The sequence below is a fragment of the Suncus etruscus genome, chromosome 4 (genome assembly GCF_024139225.1).
Source record: "Suncus etruscus isolate mSunEtr1 chromosome 4, mSunEtr1.pri.cur, whole genome shotgun sequence".
NCBI classification, from domain to species: Eukaryota; Metazoa; Chordata; class Mammalia; order Eulipotyphla; family Soricidae; genus Suncus; species Suncus etruscus.
Window position 1 is genome coordinate 80,780,911 of NC_064851.1, and position 20,923 is coordinate 80,801,833.

Sequence of the window (20,923 nt, forward strand, 5' to 3'; positions counted from 1 at the left end):
AAGTCCACTTTATTTTATTTATTTTAAACTTTATTGATTTGATTGGTTTGGGGGCCATACTGCTCAGGGATTAATTCCTGTCTCTGTGCTCAGCAGTTGCCCCTGGTCGGCTCAGGGGACCATATGGGATGAGAATCCAACTGAGTCCCTCCCAGGTTGGCCGCATGCAAGGCAAACGGCATACTGCTGTGCTATGTCTCGGGCCCAGAAAGTTCACTTTAAGTTAGATGATTATGTTTGTGTTTCAAGTTGAAAGTGATTGATAAGAATCTAAGATCAGAATAGGATTTAAAATCTTACATAGTAATGTATGATTACTGCTATACTGCTTTATTTTACTCTGCTTTTCAAAATGTGTTTTGGAATAATAAATTCTGTTTTACAGTATGCTCTGAAAAAGCCATATGGTGTTTTGTATAAAAAGTAAGTAAATTTTTTTCTTTAAATTATCTGTTCCATTTTAAAAGTAAAAAATAAGCACTTGTTGTTGTTGTTGTTGTTGTTGTTTTGTTTTTGGGCTATACCCTTGACACTCGGGCTCCTGGCTATGCACTCAGAAATCACTCCTGCCTTGCAGGACCATATGGGATGCTAGGATTTAACTGTGGTCTGTCCTAGGTTAGCATGTGCAAGTCAAATGTCCTTCTGCCTGCGCTACAACTCAAGCCCCAGCTATTAGTATTTTGGGGGGGGGGCCCACACCCGGCGGTGCTCAGGGGTTACTCCTGGCTGTCTGCTCAGAAATAGCTCCTGGCAAGCAGGGGGGACCATATGGGACACCGGGATTCAAACCAACCACCTTTGGTCCTGGATCGGCTGCTTGCAAGGCAAACGCCGTTGTGCTATCTCTTCGGGCCCTGCTATTAGTATTTTTAATTTAATTTTTATTTTTGTGGGGAGTTGGTTTGGGCTACTCCCTCTGCAGTGTTTGGAGGTTGCTTCTGACATTGCTTGAGGGGATATGTGGTGCCATAAGTTTGAACTAGTCCTTCCATATGTGAAGCATATACTCTAGTCTGTTTGAATCATCTTTCTGGTTTCCAATATAATAATATTTTAAAATCATTTATATTAACTTTTTTCACATTGTAACGTGTGTGTGTGTAAAACTTGGGAATGATTACAAACCTATAGGGAAGTTGCCAAATAGTATTTCCAATTTCTTTCACCCAGTTTCTCCTAGTGCTACACCTTGTATAACCATAGAACAGTCCTTCAAAAGAAAATTTCAATCTGGGCCGGAGAGATAGCATAGAGGTAAGGTGTTTGCCTTGCATGCAGAAGGATGGTGGTTCAAATCCCGACATCCTATATGATTCCCCGAGCCTGCCAGGAGCAATTTCTGAGCATAGAGCCTGGGGTAATCCCTGAGTGCTGCCGGCTGTGACCCAACCCCCCCCCCCAAAAAAAAAAGGGAAATGTAAATCTGATCCTCTCACTGTCATGCTTAAAATACTACAGTGCTTCCTGCTACTCTTTTTTATTTTTATTTTTGGACCACACCCAACGGTGCTCAGAAGTTACTACTTCTGGCTCTGCACTTTAGGAATTACTCCTGCCAGTGCTCAAGGACTATATAGGATGCTGAGGATCAAATCTGGGTCAGCTGTGTGCAAGGCAAGCGCCCTACCCTCTGTACTGTGGCTCTGGCCCCTTTCTACTCTTATAATCTCTATATTCCTTACCTTGACCAGTGAAGCCCTGTATAACTTAGCTAGTTTTTGTGTGTTTGCCCTTAAACCCTTTTTATTTCCTTCCTTCCTTCCTTCCTTCCTTCCTTCCTTCCTTCCTTCCTTCCTTCCTTCCTTCCTTCCTTCCTTCCTTCCTTCCTTCCTTCCTTCCTTCCTTCCTCCCTCCCTCCCTCCCTCCCTCCCTCCCTCCCTCCCTCCCTCCCTTCTTCCCTCCCTTCCGTCCCTCCCTCCCTCCCACACCCGGCAGTGCTCAGGGGTTACTCCTGGCTCTAGGCTCAGAAATCGCCCCAGCAGGCACAAAGGACCATATGGTATGCTGGGATTCGAACCACCATCTTTCTGCATGAAAGGCAAACAAATGCCTTACCTCCATACTATCTTTGGTCCCCCTTTTTATTTTCTAAGCACCAATGACACTTGCTTTTTGTTTCTTGGTATAGTCTATGTTCTCTTTAATTGCAGAACCAGCTTATTCTGTTCCCTCTTAGGATATACCTAACTTTAAATGTTTTCCCTGGCTAACTAACTTACTAGATTTTTCTGAGCTACTCATTTTCTGCCATTCATATTAAGCAAAATACATGATTTTAAAAAAGTTGGATGGGCCAGAGCAACAACACAATGGATTGGGCGTTTGCCTTGCATGTGGCTGGCCAACCTGGGTTAGATTCCTGGCATCCAATGTGGTCCCCTGAGCATTCTAGGAGTAATTTCTGAGTGCTGCCACTATGTCCCAAAACTCAAAGAAAAAAAAATTTTGGAGGTTCTTAACATATTTCTGGTCTGTGCTCAGTGATCAGTCCTGGCAGTGCTCAGGGTTCATGTGCATCGTTAGTGATTGAACCCTGGGTTGACCAAGACCTTAACTTCAGAGGTCTTAATCTCTTTGCCCCACTTAAAAATATTTATTTATCATAACAGTTGCTCTTTTTTTTTTGGGTTTTTGGTTTTTGGGCCTCACCTGGTGATGCTCAGGGGTTACTCCTAGCTATGTGCTCAGAAATTCGCCTGACTTGGGGGACTTAGGTTAGCATGTAAAAAGGCAAATGCCCTACTACTTGGCGCCACTGCTCCAGCCCCAACAGTTACTCTTTTTTTTTTTTTTTTTTTTTGGTTTTTGGGCCACACCCGTTTGACGCTCAGGGGTTACTCCTGGCTATGTGCTCAGAAATCGCCCCTGGCTTGGGGGGGACCATATGGGACGCCGGGGGATCGAACCGCGGTCCTTCCTTGGCTAGCGCTTGCAAGGCAGACACCTTACCTCCAGCGCCACCTACCCGGCCCCAACAGTTACTCTTTTTGAAACTATTTTATTTGGAGCCACATCTAATGGTGCTCAGCTTGTCAGCAACTGCCCTACCCACTGGACTGTACCTCTGCTTCCTCTTTTTTTTTTGTTCTGTTTTATTTTATTTTGTTTTTGGCCATACCCAGTGGCGCTCAAGCATGAGCTCCCTAAAAATAAAGCTCTTGTTTGACATAATATTAAAGTATCCTTGAGACATGGAACAGTTCTTTGCACATTTTAGAAACTAATAGATACTTGGTTGAAAATCCTCCGACCATCTGGGATAATCATCTGGACATAAACATATCTTAAGTATATTACTTAACTTGTTATTGGATGAGTTATTTTAATTTTTACTTTAGGTTCTCAACAGTGCCATGGGCAGTCGGGTACATAATAATAGTATTTTTAGCCATTCAGTGCTAAGAAACAAATTGTGGGTATGTATTTTCAGGCCTTTGAGCTCTCTCTCTGGCTCCTGGATGTATTACTTGGTATTAAAATTAAATCCATCTCTTTTAATATCTTAGAAAAAATATTACAAGACCATTTGAAGATCAGACATCACTGGTAAGTATAAAGAAATTTTTTGTGCATATTATTTTTATTTACTTGATGGGGAGGATGTTTTTTGAGCCACTCTGCTCAAAGACTTATTCTTAGTTCCCACTCAGGGATCTCTCCTGGTGGATCTTGAGAACAGGGATAGAACTATGGTTACTGGCTTGTAATGCAAGTGCCTTACCTGCTGTACTGTGCAATACTGTGCTCTCTGTCCCGAGAACATATGGTTTTAATTACAATGTGATTGTAATATGATTTATTGGCTTACAACTTGGTTCCACCCAAAACAGAGATCATCCCTGGTTTCTTTGTAACTGTTTACAACTTGGTTTTACCCAAAACAGAGATTTTCCTGACTTGCATGAATCAAGCAAACCTGGGTAGGACTGCCTCAGGATAGGCCTTCTGTCCTTCTTCTTTCTCTTTCTCTCTCATATTTCCTGTGGTGACCCTTGCTCTAGACCCGCTTTCTCTGGGTGGGTGGAAATATAGCATCAGTGATTCATGATTACTCTTGGTAGTCTTTGGGAACCATATAGGATTCTGGGGATTGAACCCAGATTAGTACCATCCAAAGAGAATGCACTTCCCCCTGTGCTATCTCTCCAGCTTCACCCTATGGATTTTAAAAAGGAAAAGTTAATCAGGCTGGGGATGTGGCACTGTAGTAGCATACTTGTATGTGAGAGACCCTGGATTCAATTCCTAGCACTGCCATTAACAACAACAACAACAACAAAAATCTAGGGTCTGGAGAGATAGCATGGAGGTGGGGCGTTTGTCTTGTATGCAGAAGGATAGTGGTTTGAGTCTTGGCATCCCATATGGTCCCTTGAGCCTGCCAGGATCAATTTCTGAGCACAGAGCCAGGAGTAACCCCTGAGCGCTACTGGGTGTGACCCAAAAACCAAAAAAAAAAAAAAAAAAAAAGAAAAGAAAAGTAGAAAATTTGTAAGGTTGGAGCTATAGTACAATAGTAAGGTGCTTGTCTTGTATGCAGTAGACCTCATTTTGATCCCTGGTACTCTATATGGTCCCCTTAATCCACCAGTCCACCAGGAGTGATCCCTGGGTGTGGCCTAACTAAAGCAAGGCTGGAACCATGACATTTTATTTGGCAAATGGGAGGTTGAACCACACCTAATGATTTGTCCTGACTGTGTTATGGAGTGACACCTGATGCTACTCGTGACCATGTGTAGTGCCAGGGTTTTGAACTTGTGTCAGTAAAATGCAAGATAAATGCCTTACCCACTGTACTATCTCTCCAGACTATTCAGAGCTATAATTCTATGGTTCTTATATTTATGCAATGATTAAATGGAATTTCTTTGGCATTATAGGAATTCTTTTCAAAGAAGTCAGATTGTTCTTTATTTATGTTTGGTTCCCACAATAAGAAGCGACCAAATAACCTGGTAATAGGTATGTATTGTTTTCTTAAAAAATAAATGAATATATATATATATTTTGTTGTTGTTGCTGTTTTGTTTGGAAGCTATACCCAGCGGCACTCAGGTTACTTCTGGCTCTGCATTCAGAAATATGGGATCAGGGGATTGAACTTGAGTTATTCATGTGCAAGGCAAATGCACTATCAGCTGTGCTATTGTCCTGGTTTCACCTTTCTGAAAATATATTTAGGGTCTGGAGAGATAGTACTGTGAGTAGGACACTTGCCTTGTACCCAGCCGACCTGGGTTTGATCCCTGGCATCACATATGGTCGCCCAAGCTCAAGATCTGCCAGGTGTCATTACTGAGTGCAGAGCAAGAGGTGCCGACCTGGATTTGATCCCTGGCATCTTGTATAGTTCCCCAAGCCTTGCCAGGAATGATGCCTCAGTGCATAATCAAGAGTGACCCATGAGTACTATCAGGTGTGGCCCCTAAACAGAAACTTTTTTATTTATAGAGCTTGAGATATTGCTCAAAGGGTAAGAGCACATGCTTTGTAAGTGGGAGCAGTGGATTGGTCCCAGCATCATGTTCTCTGCACAGCATAATCAAAAATTAAAAACTTACTTATGGTGTCAGCTCTGTGATTCAAATTACCGTATTTTTTGCTCTATAAGATGCACACTGGTGCTTGCTTCGACAGCACATACACTAAAATTGGAACGATACAGAGAAGATTAGTATGACCCCTGCGCAAGGATGACACGCAATTTCGTGAAGCATTCCATATAATAATAAAAAAAAAAGGCGCACATAGGTTTTAGACGAGAAAAAAAAACACACAAAAAATTCTAGGGGCTGGAGAGATAGCATGAAGGTAGGTACATGCCTTGCATGTACAAGGACAGTGGTTCGAATCCCAGAATCCCATATGGTCCCCTGAGCCTGCTAGGAGCAATTTCTGAGTGTAGTGCCAGGAGTAACCCCTGAGCGCTACTGGGTGTGACCCCCCAAAAAACAAAACAAATTCTAAAGCAAATGGTGCAACACAAGATGCCATTAGACTACAGTGCTGGGAACTACTAGCCTGCGATGCTGAAGTATATTTACAATGTGCTGGTCCACAGCTGGCTAAAGATTTACCTAATTTTATTTTTTACATCAGAAAATTAAAAAAAAACAAAAAACACTCTTTTCTTTCTTTTTTTTTGGGTCACACCCGGCAGCGCTCAGGGGTTCCTCCTGGCTCTATACTCAGAAATCGCTCTTGGCAGGCTCGGGGGACAGTATGGGATGCCGGGATTCGAACCACCGCCCTTCTGCATGCAAGGCAAACAGCCTACCTCCATGCTGCCCCCCCCAAAAAAAACCCCACATTTTTAAAATACGTTTTTGTTAATATAAAAAAATAAAAATCAGGGCCAGAAAGATAGCATAGAGGTAAGGCATTTGCCTTGCATGCAGAATGACGGTGGCATCGAATCCCATCCCTCGAGCCTACCAGGAGCAATGTCTGAGCTTAGAGCCAGGAGTAACCCCTGAGTGCTGCCGGGTGTGACCCAAAAACCAAAAACCCTCAAAAATAAATAAAAGTCGCAGCAGTGATCAAATAGTCTTAAGCAAAAGCTGTATATGTGTCAGTGAAATTGCATTAACCTGATGATTGCTCTTACTATGTGGTATGTCTGCACAATAAAGGGGCGTAACACTGTGGATGGATGTCAAATGGTTAGTATATGTATGCTTTCCTCCCCTGCACTCAGACTTCAGCTCCAGCAGCATTCGCTCCATAAGACACACAGACCTTATCCCCCATCTTTTGGGGGGGGGGGGGAGTGATGTTGAGGATTCAGAAGTAACCAGTAAACTCTAAACAAATTAATCTTTTTTTGGTTTTTGTTACTGTGCTCAGGGGTTCTTATGTGCCAGGATCAAACCAAAGACCTTTGGCATGTTGCTATGCCATTTGAGCCATGTTCTGGCCTTCAGCTTATTTCTTTCCTTTATTTTCCTTGTAAATTTGAATAAAATGTTATTCACCTGCCCCCAGGTAAATAATGACACGTAAATATCTTAGTTCAAGTTGTAGGTACTTTTTTAATTTTATTTTTATTTTTGGGTCACACTCAGCAGTGCTCAGGGGTTACTTCTTGCTGTCTGCTCAGAAATAGCTCCTGGCAGGCATGGGGGACCATATGGGACACCGGGATTCAAACCAACCACCTTTGGTCCTGGATCGGCTGCTTGCAAGGCAAACGCCACAGTGCTATCTCTCCGGGCCCTGATCTCTACGATTTTTTCAATATTGATCTTAAAACAGTCTTTTCTAGTACATCTTAAAATTTAAGGACTAGGGGGCAGGAGAGATAGCACAGTGGCGTTTGCCTTGCAAGCAGCCGACTCAGGACCTAAGGTGGTTGGTTCGAATCCCTGTGTCCCATATGGTCCCCCGTGCCTGCCAGGGGCTATTTCTAAGCAGATGGCCAGGAGTAACCCCTGAGCACCTCCGGGTGTGGCCCAAAAACCAAAAAAAAAAAAAAAAAAATTAAGGACTAGATCGATAGTTGAATGAGCTGTACAGAACACTTCGCATGCTAACTGCCTGGCTTCAATTGCACAGTCCCTCAACCATTGCATCAAGAGAAGCCCTGAGCTACCAGGTATGACTTTCCTCCAAAAATGAAAAATAGACAAATAAAATTTAAGAAAGGTGGTTTGATAATTGGAAGTAGAAGGGAAAAGAAAAGAGCCACGTAGTAGGATCTAGTTTGTAAATAGATTAGATCTGTGGAAAATAAATGATTAAAAAATGTATTTCTGGGGCTAGAATGATAGTACATCTGGTAGGGTGTTTGCCTTGCAGATGACTGACTTGCGTTTGACCCCTAGTAGTCTATGTGTTCCTTTGAGCCCACTAAGAGTGATTCCTGAGCACAGCCAGTAGTAAGCCCTGAACACTGCTGAGTGTGACCCCCAAAACAAAACAAAGTTTAGGGCTGTAGTGATAAAACTGATAGTACATTAAGTAGCCATTTGCCTTACATGCTGCTGACCGGGTCAGACCTACGTTTGATCCCCAGCATCCATATAGTCCCCTGAGCCCTGAGGAGTGATTTTTTTGTTTGTTTGTTTGTTTGTTTTGTTTTTGGGTCACACCCGGCAGCGTTCAGGGGTTACTCCTGGCTCTATGCTCATAAATCGCTCCTGGCAGGCTCAGGGGACCATATGGGATGCCGGGATTGGAACCACCGTCCTTCTGCATCTAAGGCAAACACCCTACCTTCCTGATATTTCTCCGGCCCCAGGAGTGATTTCTGAGTGCTGCTGGGAGTGGCCTAAAAACAAAAAAACAAACTTAAAATGTAATTTTCTTCTAGGTCGTATGTATGACTACCATGTGCTGGATATGATCGAATTAGGAATTGAGAAGTTTTCCTCTTTAAATGATATTAAGGTAAGAAAGATTCCTAACATAAATAGCATGGAGGTAAGGTGTTTGCCTCGCATTCAGAAGGTCGGTGGTTTGAATCCCGGCATCCCATATGGTCCCCTGAGCCTGCCAGAAGCAATTTCTGAGCATAGAGCCAAGAGTAACCCCCAAGCAATGCCAGGTGTGACTCAAAAACTAAAAATAAATAAATACAAGAAATATTTGGAGAGTTGTAGCAATTAGCACAGTGGGCAGGATGCTTGCCTTGTATGTGATATACTCAGGTTCAATCCTTGGCATTCCATATGGCTCCCTGAGCACTGCCAAAGTGATTCCTGCATGCAGAGCTAGTAGTAACCCCTAAACATCAGCTGGGTGTGGCCCTAGTGTATCTTCATTTGAATGTCAAAATAAAAGTTATAATCCAAGGCTGGAGACATAGCACAGTGGTAAGGTGTTTGCCTTGCACATGGCTAACACAGGATGGATGGTGGTTTGAATCCTGGCATCCCATATGGTCCCTTGAGCGATTTCTGAGCACAGAGCTAGGAGTAACACCTAAGCACCGCCAGGTGTGACCCAAAAACCAAAAAAGAAAAAAAAGTTATAATCATATATATATATATATTTGAGAAATATTCTGAAATAAATGAGAGTGTTTTCTTTATAAAGTCATCTTCCTCAGGTATGTAACTTTTTTCCTGCTTCTGTTGCCAGGCCTCATTACTCTGGTACCTTTTTTGATTTGGTGTTCAGTTTTGGGCTCTATTCAGACTTATTCAGGATCTACTTCTGACTTGGCCCATAGAGGGCAATACTGACTCCTCAGGGGACTCTGTAGTACTGGGACTTAAATATGGCACTCTTGAATACAAAGCATGCAACTCCAATCTTTGAACCAACCCTCTTGCTCTCCCTCCCTTTTATTTTTAAATTTTTATTTACTTATTTCGTGGAGATTGGGGACATTTGGCAGTGCTACGGGCTACCTAACTCTAAGCTCATAGGCCACCCTAATAGTGCTCAGGAGACCATCTAGTGCCAGAAATTCATTTTTTTCCCCTCTTGTATGTAGAGCATGCTTTCAGCTGGTTGAACTATTTCTTCAGCTGTCTGTCTCTCTGATAGCTATTTCTTCTTTTTCTTCCCTTTCACTTCTTTTTTTGGAGAAGGTGATGGTAGTTTTGGGTCACATCTGGCAGCGCTCAAGGGTTACTCCTGGCTATGCGCTCAGAAGTTGCTCCTGGCAGTCTCAGAGGACCATATGGGAAATGAGGTCTGTCTTGTGTTGGCTGCGTGCAAGTCAAATGCTTTACCTCTGTGCTGTCTCTTCACGTCCCCACCTTCCACTTCTTTTTCCCTTCCCACTTTCCCCCTTCCCAAGGCTCTGTTTCTCTGTTGCTAAGCTGTAGCATTTTCCCTTTTTGTTGGTAACTCTTTGTTTTTTTGTTTTTTTGTTTTTGGGCCACACCCGGCAGTGCTCAGGGGTTACTCCTAGCTGCCTGCTCAGAAATAGCTCCTGGCAGGCACGGGGGACCATATGGGACACCGGGATTCGAACCAACCACCTTTGGTTCTGGATCGGCTGCTTGCAAGGCAAACGCCGATGTGCTATCTCTCCAGGCCCAATTGTTGGTAACTCTTAAGCAGCAAATTACTGACTTGCAGAAAATTAAGAGATTTTATTATTGCTTTAATAAATTCTCTGCTTTAAAAAAATTTAACAGATCATTTTAAGGAGCCTGTTTTCTAGGACAGTGAAACTTTGGGGAATCTCATTCTTTATGTAGTAAGCCTTCTAGGGTCAGGCAAGACTGAATGTGTTCAGGGACTATTAATGGTACAGTGGGTTAGGCTTTTGCCTTGCATGTACACATACATACACACACATATAGTTATATAAATATATAAATTTTCTCCTTGTAAAGATTACTTCACATGTTTATATGTATATTTTAATATATATAATATATATATTAAGCACCATGATTACAAGCATGATTGTAGTTAGGGTTCAGTCCTAAATAGAACATCCTTCTTCATCAGTGCAACATTCCCACCACCAATGCCCCCCATCCTTCCTTCCCAACCCCTGCCTGTATTTGAGACAGGCATTCAACTTCTCTCACTCATCTAGATTATCATGATAGTTGTTAGTGTAGTTTTTTTCCCTAACTGCACAACTACTCTTTGTGGTGAGCTTCATATTGTGAGCTGGTTCTTCTAGCCCTCATCTCTATTGTCTCTGGGGATTATTACAATAATGGCCTTAATTTTTCTTAAAACTCATAGATGAATGAGACTATTCTGTGTCTATCTCTCTCCCTCTGACTTATTTCACTCAACATAATAGATTCCATGTATAGGAAAATTTCAGGACTTGATCTCTCCTGATGGCTGCATAATATTCTATTGTGTATATGTACCACAGTTTCTTTAGCCACTCGTCTGTTGAAGAGGGCATCTTGGTTGTTTCCAGAGTCTGGCTATTGTAAATAGCGCTGCAATGAATATAGGTGTGAGGAAGGGATTTTTGAATTGTATTTTTATGTTTCTAAGGTATATCCCTAGGAGTGGTATAGGTGGATTGTATGGGAGCTTAATTTCCAGGTTTTTTTTGTTTGTTTTTTTGCAGAATCTCCATATTGTTTTCCATAAAGGCTGGACTAGGCAGCATTCCCACCAACAGTGAATGAGAGTTTCTTTCTCCCCACATCCCTACTAGCACAGGTTGTTCTTGTTCTTTGTGATGTGTGCCAGTCTCTGTGGTGTGAGATGGTACCTCATAGTTGTTTTGATTTGCACCTTCCTGATGATTAGTGATGTGGAGCATTTATTTGTGTGCCTTTTGGCCATTTGTATTTCTTCTTTGAGGAAGTGTCTGTTCATTTCCCCACCCCCACCCCCTTTTTTTGTTGTTTTTGTTTTTGGCTCACACCCAGCAGTGCTTGGGTTATTCCTGGCTCTCTGCTCAGAAATCACTCCTGGCAGGCTCAGGGACCATATGGGATGCCGGGATTTGAACCACCGTACTTCTGCATGCAAGGCAAACACCCTACCTCCATGCTATCTCTCCGGCCCCTTCTCTATTTTTTGATGGGGTTAGATGTTTTTTTTCTTGTTAAGTTCTGTCAGTACCTTGTGTAGCTTCAAAATTAGCCCCTTATCTGATGGGTATTGGGTAAATAGTTTCTCCTATTCTGTGGGTGACTCTTGTATCCTGGGTACTATTTCCTTTGAGATGCAGAAGCTTCTGAGCTTAATATAGTCCCATCTGTTTATCTCTGCTTCCACTTGTTTGGAGAGTGATGTGTCCTCCTTGAAGATGTCTACATGTTTATATATATATATATATTTTTTTTTTTGTTTGTTTGTTTGTTTGTTTTGGGGCCGGGATTTGAACCAACCACCTTAGGTCCTGGATTGGCTGCTTGCAAGGCAAACACGGCTAAGCTATCTACATGTTTATATTTTAATATACTGCATACTAGAGTATTTTGATTTTTTGTTATTGTTTGTTTTTGTTTTGGGGCCACACTCGCTGACGTTCAGGGGTTAGTTACTCCTGGCTGTGTGTTCAGAAATCTCTCCTGACTTGGGGGACCATATGGGACACCTGGGGATCGAACCAGGGTTTGTCCTGGGTCAGCCACGTTCAAGGCAAATGCCCTACTGCTGTGCCACCGCTCTGGCCCTGTATTTTGAATTGTATTTTGAATCTTGCTGGAATGAACATTGTGACTACATACTAAGAACGTTTATGTAATTTGATGTATTTGATTTGCAGTCTAGATCATGACTTTAAAGTAGTATTTTTTATTTATATGCATTGTGTTCAGGGTGGATTTTCTTTCCTCCAGTGCCAGGAACGGAATCCAAAGCCTCCACATATGCAAGTCCTGTCCTTGGTTGCTGAGTTGCACCCCAGCCCCAGCCCCAGCCCTAGCCCTGTCAGGATTATTTGAGAGCCACAGTTGAAGTCAGTTGGCTTCTCACACTTCCTTAATTGCTGTACTTAAATAGCATATAAAGATCTAGAGGTACAGTGATGAGCATCAGGAGAGCACAGAAGAATTACTGAATTTGGAAAGCTTATTATTTGGAAGGTCCATTTTGTTGTTGTTGTTGTTGGCACTCCTGGTTCTGTGCTCAGAAATTACTCCTGGCTAGCTTGGAGACTATATAGAATTTTGGGGATCGAACTCTGGTAGGCTGTGTGCAAGGCAAATACCCTATCTGTTGTGCTTTTGCTCTGGCCCCATTTTTGGGTCCACAGTCAGGTGATAGATCTTAGGCATGTCTCCTAAGTGGAGACAGATCAATATTCCTGGTTTGGAGGCAGAGTATCAACATCAGTGAGACACTCATGGAGAACTAGGTGAGCTGTGTGGTTCTGAATCGTGGATATACATGTTGGATTTTCTTTTACTGGATTTGTATAATCTGTACTGATTTCAAAGAGATACTAAACCAATGTGAAAATAAGAACTGTGATATGAGGATGTGATTCAGTGGACAAACACCTTCCTATCTGCCAGGCGTTCTCACTGTAGTTGGTAAAACTTTTAGTATTGAGGATTTGGGCAGAGAGATAATACAGTAGATAGGGCTCTTGCTTTCATGTCTAACCCACGTTTGATTCCCAAGTCCACATATGGGTCCCTGAACACTACCAAGAATTATTCCGGGCCCGGAGAGATAGCACAGCGGTGTTTGCCTTGCAAGCAGCCGATCCAAGACCAAAGGTGGTTGGTTCGAATCCCGGTGTCCCATATGGTCCCCCGTGCCTGCCAGGAGCTATTTCTGAGCAGACAGCCAGGAGTAACCCCTGAGCACCGCCAGGTGTGACCCCAAAAAAACAAAAAAAAAAAAACCAAAAAAAAGAATTATTCCCTGAGGAATAATTCTGGAGGAAGCTCTGAGCACTCTTGAGTATGTCCCCAAAACCAAGTAAGTAAAGAAAGATAAGCTACTTTTATTGATTTTTGGTTTTGGGGTCACACCCAGCAGCTTTTAGGGTTTACTCCTGGATCTGCATTCAAAAATCACTCCTGGCAGGCTCGGGGGACCATATGGGATGCTGGGGGTCAAAACCGGTTTTGCCATGAGCAGTGTAAATGCCCTTACTGCTGTGCTATTGCTCCAGCCCTAAGATAAGCTACATTTGGGGGCCAAAGAGATAGCATGAAGGTAGGGCATTTGCCTTGCATGCAGAAGGACAGTGGCTCGAATCCCGGCATCCCATATGGTCCCTGAGCTGCCAGGAGTGATTTCAGAGCATAGAGCCAGGAGTAATCCCTAAGTGCAGCCAGGTGTGATCCAAAAACCAAAAAAAAAAAAAAAAAAAAAGATAAGCTACATTTAAGCATCATTTTAAGGACCAGCAAGATAGTTCAGAACTTATAGTGCTTGCCTTGCTCATAGTCAATCCTGATTTGATCCCTGGCTCTGTATAGGAGCCCTTCTGTCTTCTTTTCTGGAACAAAAAAGACACTGAGCAACCCTAGAAATCTAACCTGGAAATGTAAGGAAGTGGAATGAAAAAACAGATTTTGGTGGGTGGGTTTTGGCTGCCTGTTTTTTACACCTGACTGTGCTCAGCATCTGCACCTGACTGACTCTTGTGCTCATTGATCACTCCTGGTGAGGCTTGGGACGACCGTTTGGGCTTCTGGAGATGAGACCTTGGTTTGCCTCTTACAAGGCAAGTGTCCTACTCACTGTACTGTTTTATGAAATCCATGAAAAATTACTTTGGGGGGGTTGGACCATACCTGGTACTCCTGGCTATGCGCTCAGAAATTGCTCCTGGCTTGGGGAACCATATGGGACGCTGGGGTATCAAACCGTGGTTCGTCCTAGGTCAGCCGTGTTCAAGGCAAACGCCCTACTGCTCGCTGTGCACCGCTCTGGCCCCCCAAAATTACTTTTAATATAAACTAAAAACTTTACCCATTTGACAGTGACAACTTTTGTTTTAACTCTAAAGGTAATATTTGCGAACATAGTTTTGCGCTATGAGAAAAATATGAAAGTGGGTAGAATGCTTGTCTTGCACACAACTGATCTGGTTCAGCCCTCAGCATTTTGTACACTCTTGAGTACCACCAGCTAAGTACTGTTCAATGTGACCCAGAAACAACAAAAACAAGTACGTGTATATTAAGTATTGAATATTTAAAAATTAGCTTATGAACAGTTTTCATTCTTGATCATTATATTTTGATATTTTCACTTTGTAGAATAGTAAATGTCCTGAAGGAACAAAGCCCATGCTAATATTTGCTGGTGATGATTTTGATGTAACAGAAGACTACCGAAGGTTAAAAAATCTGCTTACTGGTAAGAGCATTGAAAGTTTATTTTTTTAAAGTACTTTTTTAACTTTAGATACCTGACTTAAAGTACAGTTAATAGTTAATAGTATGGGGCCGGGCGGTGGCGCTGGAGGTAAGGTGCCTGCCTTACCTGCGCTAGCCTAGGAGACGGACCGCGGTTCGATCCCCCGGCGTCCCATATGGTCCCCCAAGCCAGGAGCGACTTCTGAGCGCATAGCCAGGAGTAACCCCTGAGCGTTACCGGGTGTGGCCCAAAAAAAAAAAAAATAGTTAATAGTATGCAAGGCAAGTGCATAATGTCTTAGCACCACAGGTTCCTGCACCACCAGTGTTTGCTTCCCTTTCCCATTTTTCCAGTGTTCTTCTCCCCCTCATCTTATTTCCTTCCTAAGACCAGTTCTTGGGTTGTGTTTTTCAGTACCTTTTTTCATTTCTTTATATCCACAAATAGGAAAGATTATTCTGTATCTGTCCTTCTCCTTCAGAAATTTTTATTCAGACTGATATTCTCTAGATCCACCTACATAGCAGCAGTTTGCATGATTTTATCTGTTTATTTTGGGGGTGGGGTGCGGAACACACCCAGAAGTGCTGAGGAAATTACTCCTAGCTCTGCACTGAGAAATTGCTCCTGGTAGGCTCAGAGGACCATACAGGATGCTGGGGATCAAACTTATATATATATATACATACATACATACATATATAAATATATAAAGCCTATATATATCTATATATCTATATGTATATCCATTTCTTTATCCAGTTAACTATTTTTCAACCCTTGGTTTTTTTCCAGATTTTGGCTACGTGGTAAATGTCTTTTCTGAATAGAATTTTGGGGCCCTTGGCATAGAAGCTAAGAACTGGAATTTTTTTTTTTTTTTTTTTTTTTTTTTTGGTTTTTGGGCTACACCCGGTAACGCTCAGGGGTTACTCCTGGCTGTGCGCTCAGAAGTTGCTCCTGGCTTGGGGGACCATATGGGACACCGGGGGATCGAACCGCGGTCCGTCCAAGGCTAGTGCTGGCAAGGCAGGCACCTTACCTTTAGCGCCACCGCCCGGCCCCCAAGAACTGGAATTTGAGGCTCAATTTGAGAATTGTCCATTTTGTTTTCTGAAAGATTGGACCATTCAAATTCTCACTAGCAGTCAAACACTGGTAGTTTTTCCCACATCTACCCCCAAACTGGTAGTTTTTGTTCTTTGGGATGTCTTCCAGTCTTACTAGTGTGAGGTGATAGTCCCTTGTTTTGATTTGTATTTCCTTGCTTATCAGTGATACAGATTATTTTAAATTTTTTATTTTATTTTTTGGTTTTGGTTTTTGCCCAGTGTATATTTTTTATATACTTAAGGCCATCTATGTTTCTTCTTCTTTTTCTTTGTTTTTCTGTGTCACAGATGGCTGTGCTCAGGGGTTACTCCTGGCTCTGTGCTCAGAAATCACTCCCACCAGACTCGGAACCACATGGGATAACAGATCAAATCTGGGTTGACTGTGTGCAAGGCAAATACCCTACCCATTGTGCTATTGCTCCAGCCCCTGTGTATTTTCTTTGACAAAGTGTCTGCTCATTACCTCTCCCCAATTTGACTTTTACTTTTTCCTGTTATATTTTAAAAGTGCTTTATGTGTTTTGGATATTAACCCTTTGTCAGATTAGTGATATGAAAATATTTTCTCGGGGCTGGAGAGATAGCATGGAGGTAAGGCATTTGCCTTGCATGCAGAATGTCGATGGTTCGAGTTCTGGCATCACATATGGTCCCCCAAGCCTGGCAGGAGTGATTTCTGAGCATAGGGCCAGGAGTAACCCCTGAGCGCTGCAGGTGTGACCCAAAAACCAAAACCAAAAAAAAAAAAAAAAAAAAAAAGGAAAATATTTTCTCCCAGTCTGTAGCATGTCTTTTTATTCTGTTTGTTTCTTTTGCAAAGAGGAAGCTTCTTAGTTTAATGTTAATACTTCTTACTAGTGGGGTAACTTAGATAGATAATAGAACATAGCTATTTGTGCTACTTTGTCATGGCATTCCAGGTGTATAATTCTCCACTTTCATTTTTTCCCTTTCTATTATTTTCTTTATTTCCTATTGCAATGGAGTAAGTCAAAAGAATGTTACACTGGGGCCGGGAAGGTGGCACTAGAGGTAAGGTGTCTGTCTTGCAAGCGCTAGCGTAGGAAGGACCGCGGTTCAATCTCCCCAGCGTCCCATATGGTTCCCCCAAGCCAGGAGCGATTTCTGAGCTCATACCCAGGAGTAACCCCTGAGCATCAAATGGGTGTGGCCCAAAACCAAAAAAAAAAAAGAGGATGTTACACTCTTTAGTATAGATCCTTATTTCAGAAAATCTGGGGGGTATACCCAATACCCAAGTCAGTGCATACCCAGTGGTGCTCTGGGTTATAGCTGGTTCTGTACATGGTTATCTTGCCTGGAAGTGTGAGGGATTGAATCAAGGTTGCTCGGATACAAGGCAAGCTTTCTCTCTGGTCTCATTTCTTATTACCTTGGATGTGAGAGTCATACAGATATTTGTTGAGTTGTTCTGGGGGGTGGGGTTTATAGCAAGTGGTGCTTACATATATGTCACTTTGCTCATGGGTATTGCACTTCTTAAGTTTCAGTGCTTGCATATATCATAATATATTTGTTTCCAAGTGGGAGAGAAATTATTAAAAAAGAGGTCCAGAGAGATAGCATAGTGGTAGGGCTAATCCAGGACAGATGGTGGTTCAAATCCCGGCATCGCATATTATCCCTATTTCTGCCAGGAAGGAAGAAAGTGAGGGTATAGCAACAACCAAATTTGTGACAATTATTGTATCTCCAGTGAGGTCATTGAGTCATTGTCAGGTTTAGTGAGCTCTTGTTGCTAGTTGACTGTTCTGTTACTTCATTTGTTTCTAAATATTACGTGGCTTTAGAAACATATTGGCATTTAAATTATGTTCCTACAGTGATGGCAGTATTAAAAATAGTTGTTGCATAGCTGGGAATGTGGCCCTGTGGTCCAGGAATTCAAAGCACTGTTACTGATACTGTGGCTTTTGTGGGGCAATATTTTGGCCGTAGGTCTTTCAGAGGTAAGAGAAGGCAGGGGAAGGGTACCCACACTCACTCAAAAAAAAAGTCTTGGTGATATCAGCCCAAATACCTGGAGTTTTTGGTCAGATTGATGGAGAAGCATCAATTGTGGGTGATGGATGCTCAGAAATGGTTTTGGCAGGGTGAGGACTTGACCTGCTCTCCCTAGATTGCTAGTTTTCTTTTCTTTTCTTTTTATAAATTATCTTTATTTAAACACTGTGATTACAAATATAAATTGTAGTTGTATGATTACAGTCATGTAAAGAACACCCCCCTTCACCAGTGCAGATTGCTAGTTTTCATCTGTGGCCTTTGTACCCTTAATTTTTCATGGTTTGGTTTACATTTCCTTGCAAACAGAGTGAGTATGAAGCTGGTCAGGTGCAGCTATGTCTGCTGAGATATCAGATTCCTTAGTTGTAAGCCATGGTGCTTACATAATTTCCAGGGGTTCGGGTGCTTGCCTTACATATCATGCCTTGACTGCCAGTACTCTATGTGGTTCCATGAGCACTTTCAGGAGTGATTCCTAAGCACTGCTGGATAGAGTTCCAGATGCCCAACCCCATTAGTAATGTATGTGTTAAACATTAATTTATAATATATGTAAAACATTTTATAATATATATGTATCATAAATCTGACCTGACCCAAAATTTGTCTATGATATAACCCTTGCGCTATCTCTAGATCAGCAGAAAAACGCCCCAAAACACAGAAATCACCCATGTCTGCTCTGAAGGTTTTATAGATAGAATACCAGACAGGGGCCGGAGTGATAGAACAGTGGGTAGGGCACTTGCCTTGCACACGCTTGACGTGAGTTCAGTCACCAACATCCCATATGGTCCCCTGCACATGCCAGGAAGGCTGACTGAAAAAAGTTAGGAGTAGCCCCTGAGCACCGCTGGGTATGGTTAAAAAAAGAGACCCCACCCCCCAAAAAAAAGAATATTTACCAAACAAACAAATTCCTTAGAAGCTAATGAATCAACAACTTCTTTCCTTTATGTTGGGGGCTATTCAACTCTTGGCTGTGCTCGGGGGACCATGAAGGATACTGGAGATTGAATCCAGGCCAGTTACATGCAAGGCAAACACATTACCTACTATACTCTCTAGTCCCCAGTGTTTGTTTATGTTTTTAGACCACACCGGCAACATTCCGGTTACTCTTGACTCTGCTCAGAAATTACTCCTGGCAGACTTGGGGACCATATAGGATGTGTGGATCAAACCTGTGTCAACCAAGTGCAAGGCAAAAACCCTATCCACTGTGCTATCGCTATAGCCCCCCCCATCTCTCTTTTGTTGTTGTTTTTTGATTTTTTGGGGGGGCACCGCCAGTCGTGCTCAGGGGTTACTCCTGACTCTGCACTTAGAAATCACCCCTGGGGGCCCAGAGAGATAGCACAGCGGCATTTGCCTTGCAAGCAGCCGATCCAGGACCAAAGGTGGTTGGTTCGAATCCCGGTGTCCCATATGGTCCCCCGTGCCTGCCAGGAGCTATTTCTGAGCACACAGCCAGGAGTAACCCCTGAGCACCGCCGGGTATGGCCCAAAAACCAAAAAAAAAAAAAAGAAATCACCCCTGGCAGGCTGGGGACCACACTGGATGTTGGGAATCGAACCAGGTTCCTCCCGGGTCAGCCGCATGCAAGGCAAATGCCCTATCGCTGTGCTATCTCTCTGGCCTGTGATTTTTATTGTATTCCATTGACCCAGATGTCCTGTCTTTTTTTTTTTTATTATAATTATAATTATTTGGGGGGGTAGGCCATACTCAGTGACACTTAGGGGTTAATTACTGCTGGCTATGCGCTCAGAAATTGCCTCTGACTTGGGAGACCACATGGGACACCGGGGGATCGAATAACGGTCCATCCTAGTTTAGCGCATGCAAGGCAAATGCCCTACCGCCTGCACCACCGGACCGGCCCCAGATGTCCTGTCTCTTACTCCTTATTTATTCCACATAGTTACTGTTAGTGAGAGAGGTATTCATACATTATTTAATGATTCTATTCAAGAAATTTGGAGGGTAAGTCCAGCTCTCATATGTTTTGGGCCTTTACATACTTTTTTGGGAATGGGCAGCATTTTTATTTTATCTTATTTTTTAGTAATAGGGATTGAATCTCTTGAACCAAATACCTGGCCTGGAAACTATTTTTTTTTTTTTTTTTAGTGGATTCTTTTTAACAAGTACAAACACTAAAGAATCATGCAACGATACTCATTTTGGAAACAGTCGTGGCCCACTTCTTTGCAACTAACTGTTCCAGTGACAACAGAACCTCTCGTTTCATTTTTATTTCTTACTATGACTCCATATTATTTCAGAACAAGATGCTATCTTTTTTGTGGTTTGACTTTCTTATTGAATTATCACTGGTGGATGAATCTTCTTCCTACCTTTCTTGACCATAGCCATCAATCCATGTCACCCACACTGGCTGCAGGAAGTCTGTTCCTGGGTCCCTTGCACAGAGATAATGTACAGATCTTTAGCTCTTGTGTTGTCTGCATAGTTGATCACGACCCAAGGAAATCTGGAATTTTGTACCAGAGGACTTACCTTGTCAATGCTTTGACATCTTGAAGAGACAAAAAGCTAAAATTTGGGGAGTTTGAAACACACCTGGTCTTACTCAGGGGTTACTCCTGGCTTTGCAGTCAGCAGTGATGGTGCTTAGTTAGTCCTAATGGTGCTTAGTGGACCATGGGTTAGCTATGTGTGAGGCAAGTGCCCTACCCACTGTACTGTGACTCCAAAACGTAAATGTTGGTTTGTTTGATTTTTTTGGGTTTGGGGCCAAACCCTGCTGTGCTCAGGGTTACTCCTGGCAGGCTCGAGAGACCATATTTCAGGGATTTCAGGGATTGAACCTGAGTTAGCTGCATGCAAGGCAACCTACCTGCTGTACTAATGCTCCATCTGAACAGTTTTTTTTCCCCCTTTGATTTTTTTGGGCCATACCCAGTGACGCTCAGGAGTTACTCCTGGCTACGCACTCAGAAATCACTTCTGGCTTGGGGGACCATATGGGATGCCGGGGGATTGAACCGCGGTCCATCTTCGGCTAGTACAGGCAAGGCAGACGTCTTATCTCAGGCGCCAC

The 20,923-nt window shown here is 42.7% G+C and overlaps 1 protein-coding gene and 1 non-coding gene across 2 annotated transcripts in view; both read left to right on the plus strand.

The window, feature by feature from the left end:
- RPF2 (ribosome production factor 2 homolog) overlaps window positions 1–20,923 on the plus strand; it is a 47,764-nt gene that overhangs the window by 6,989 nt on the left and 19,852 nt on the right. Inside the window, exons 3-7 of the mRNA XM_049771215.1 lie at window positions 386–423; window positions 3,510–3,549; window positions 4,887–4,968; window positions 8,318–8,394; window positions 14,613–14,712. Coding sequence (XP_049627172.1) covers window positions 386–423; window positions 3,510–3,549; window positions 4,887–4,968; window positions 8,318–8,394; window positions 14,613–14,712 — 337 coding nt within the window. The remainder of the gene's footprint in view (window positions 1–385; window positions 424–3,509; window positions 3,550–4,886; window positions 4,969–8,317; window positions 8,395–14,612; window positions 14,713–20,923) is intronic.
- Window positions 5,628–5,734, plus strand: LOC126008495 (U6 spliceosomal RNA). The gene has a single exon (XR_007495823.1). It is a non-coding gene; the product is annotated as a U6 spliceosomal RNA (small nuclear RNA).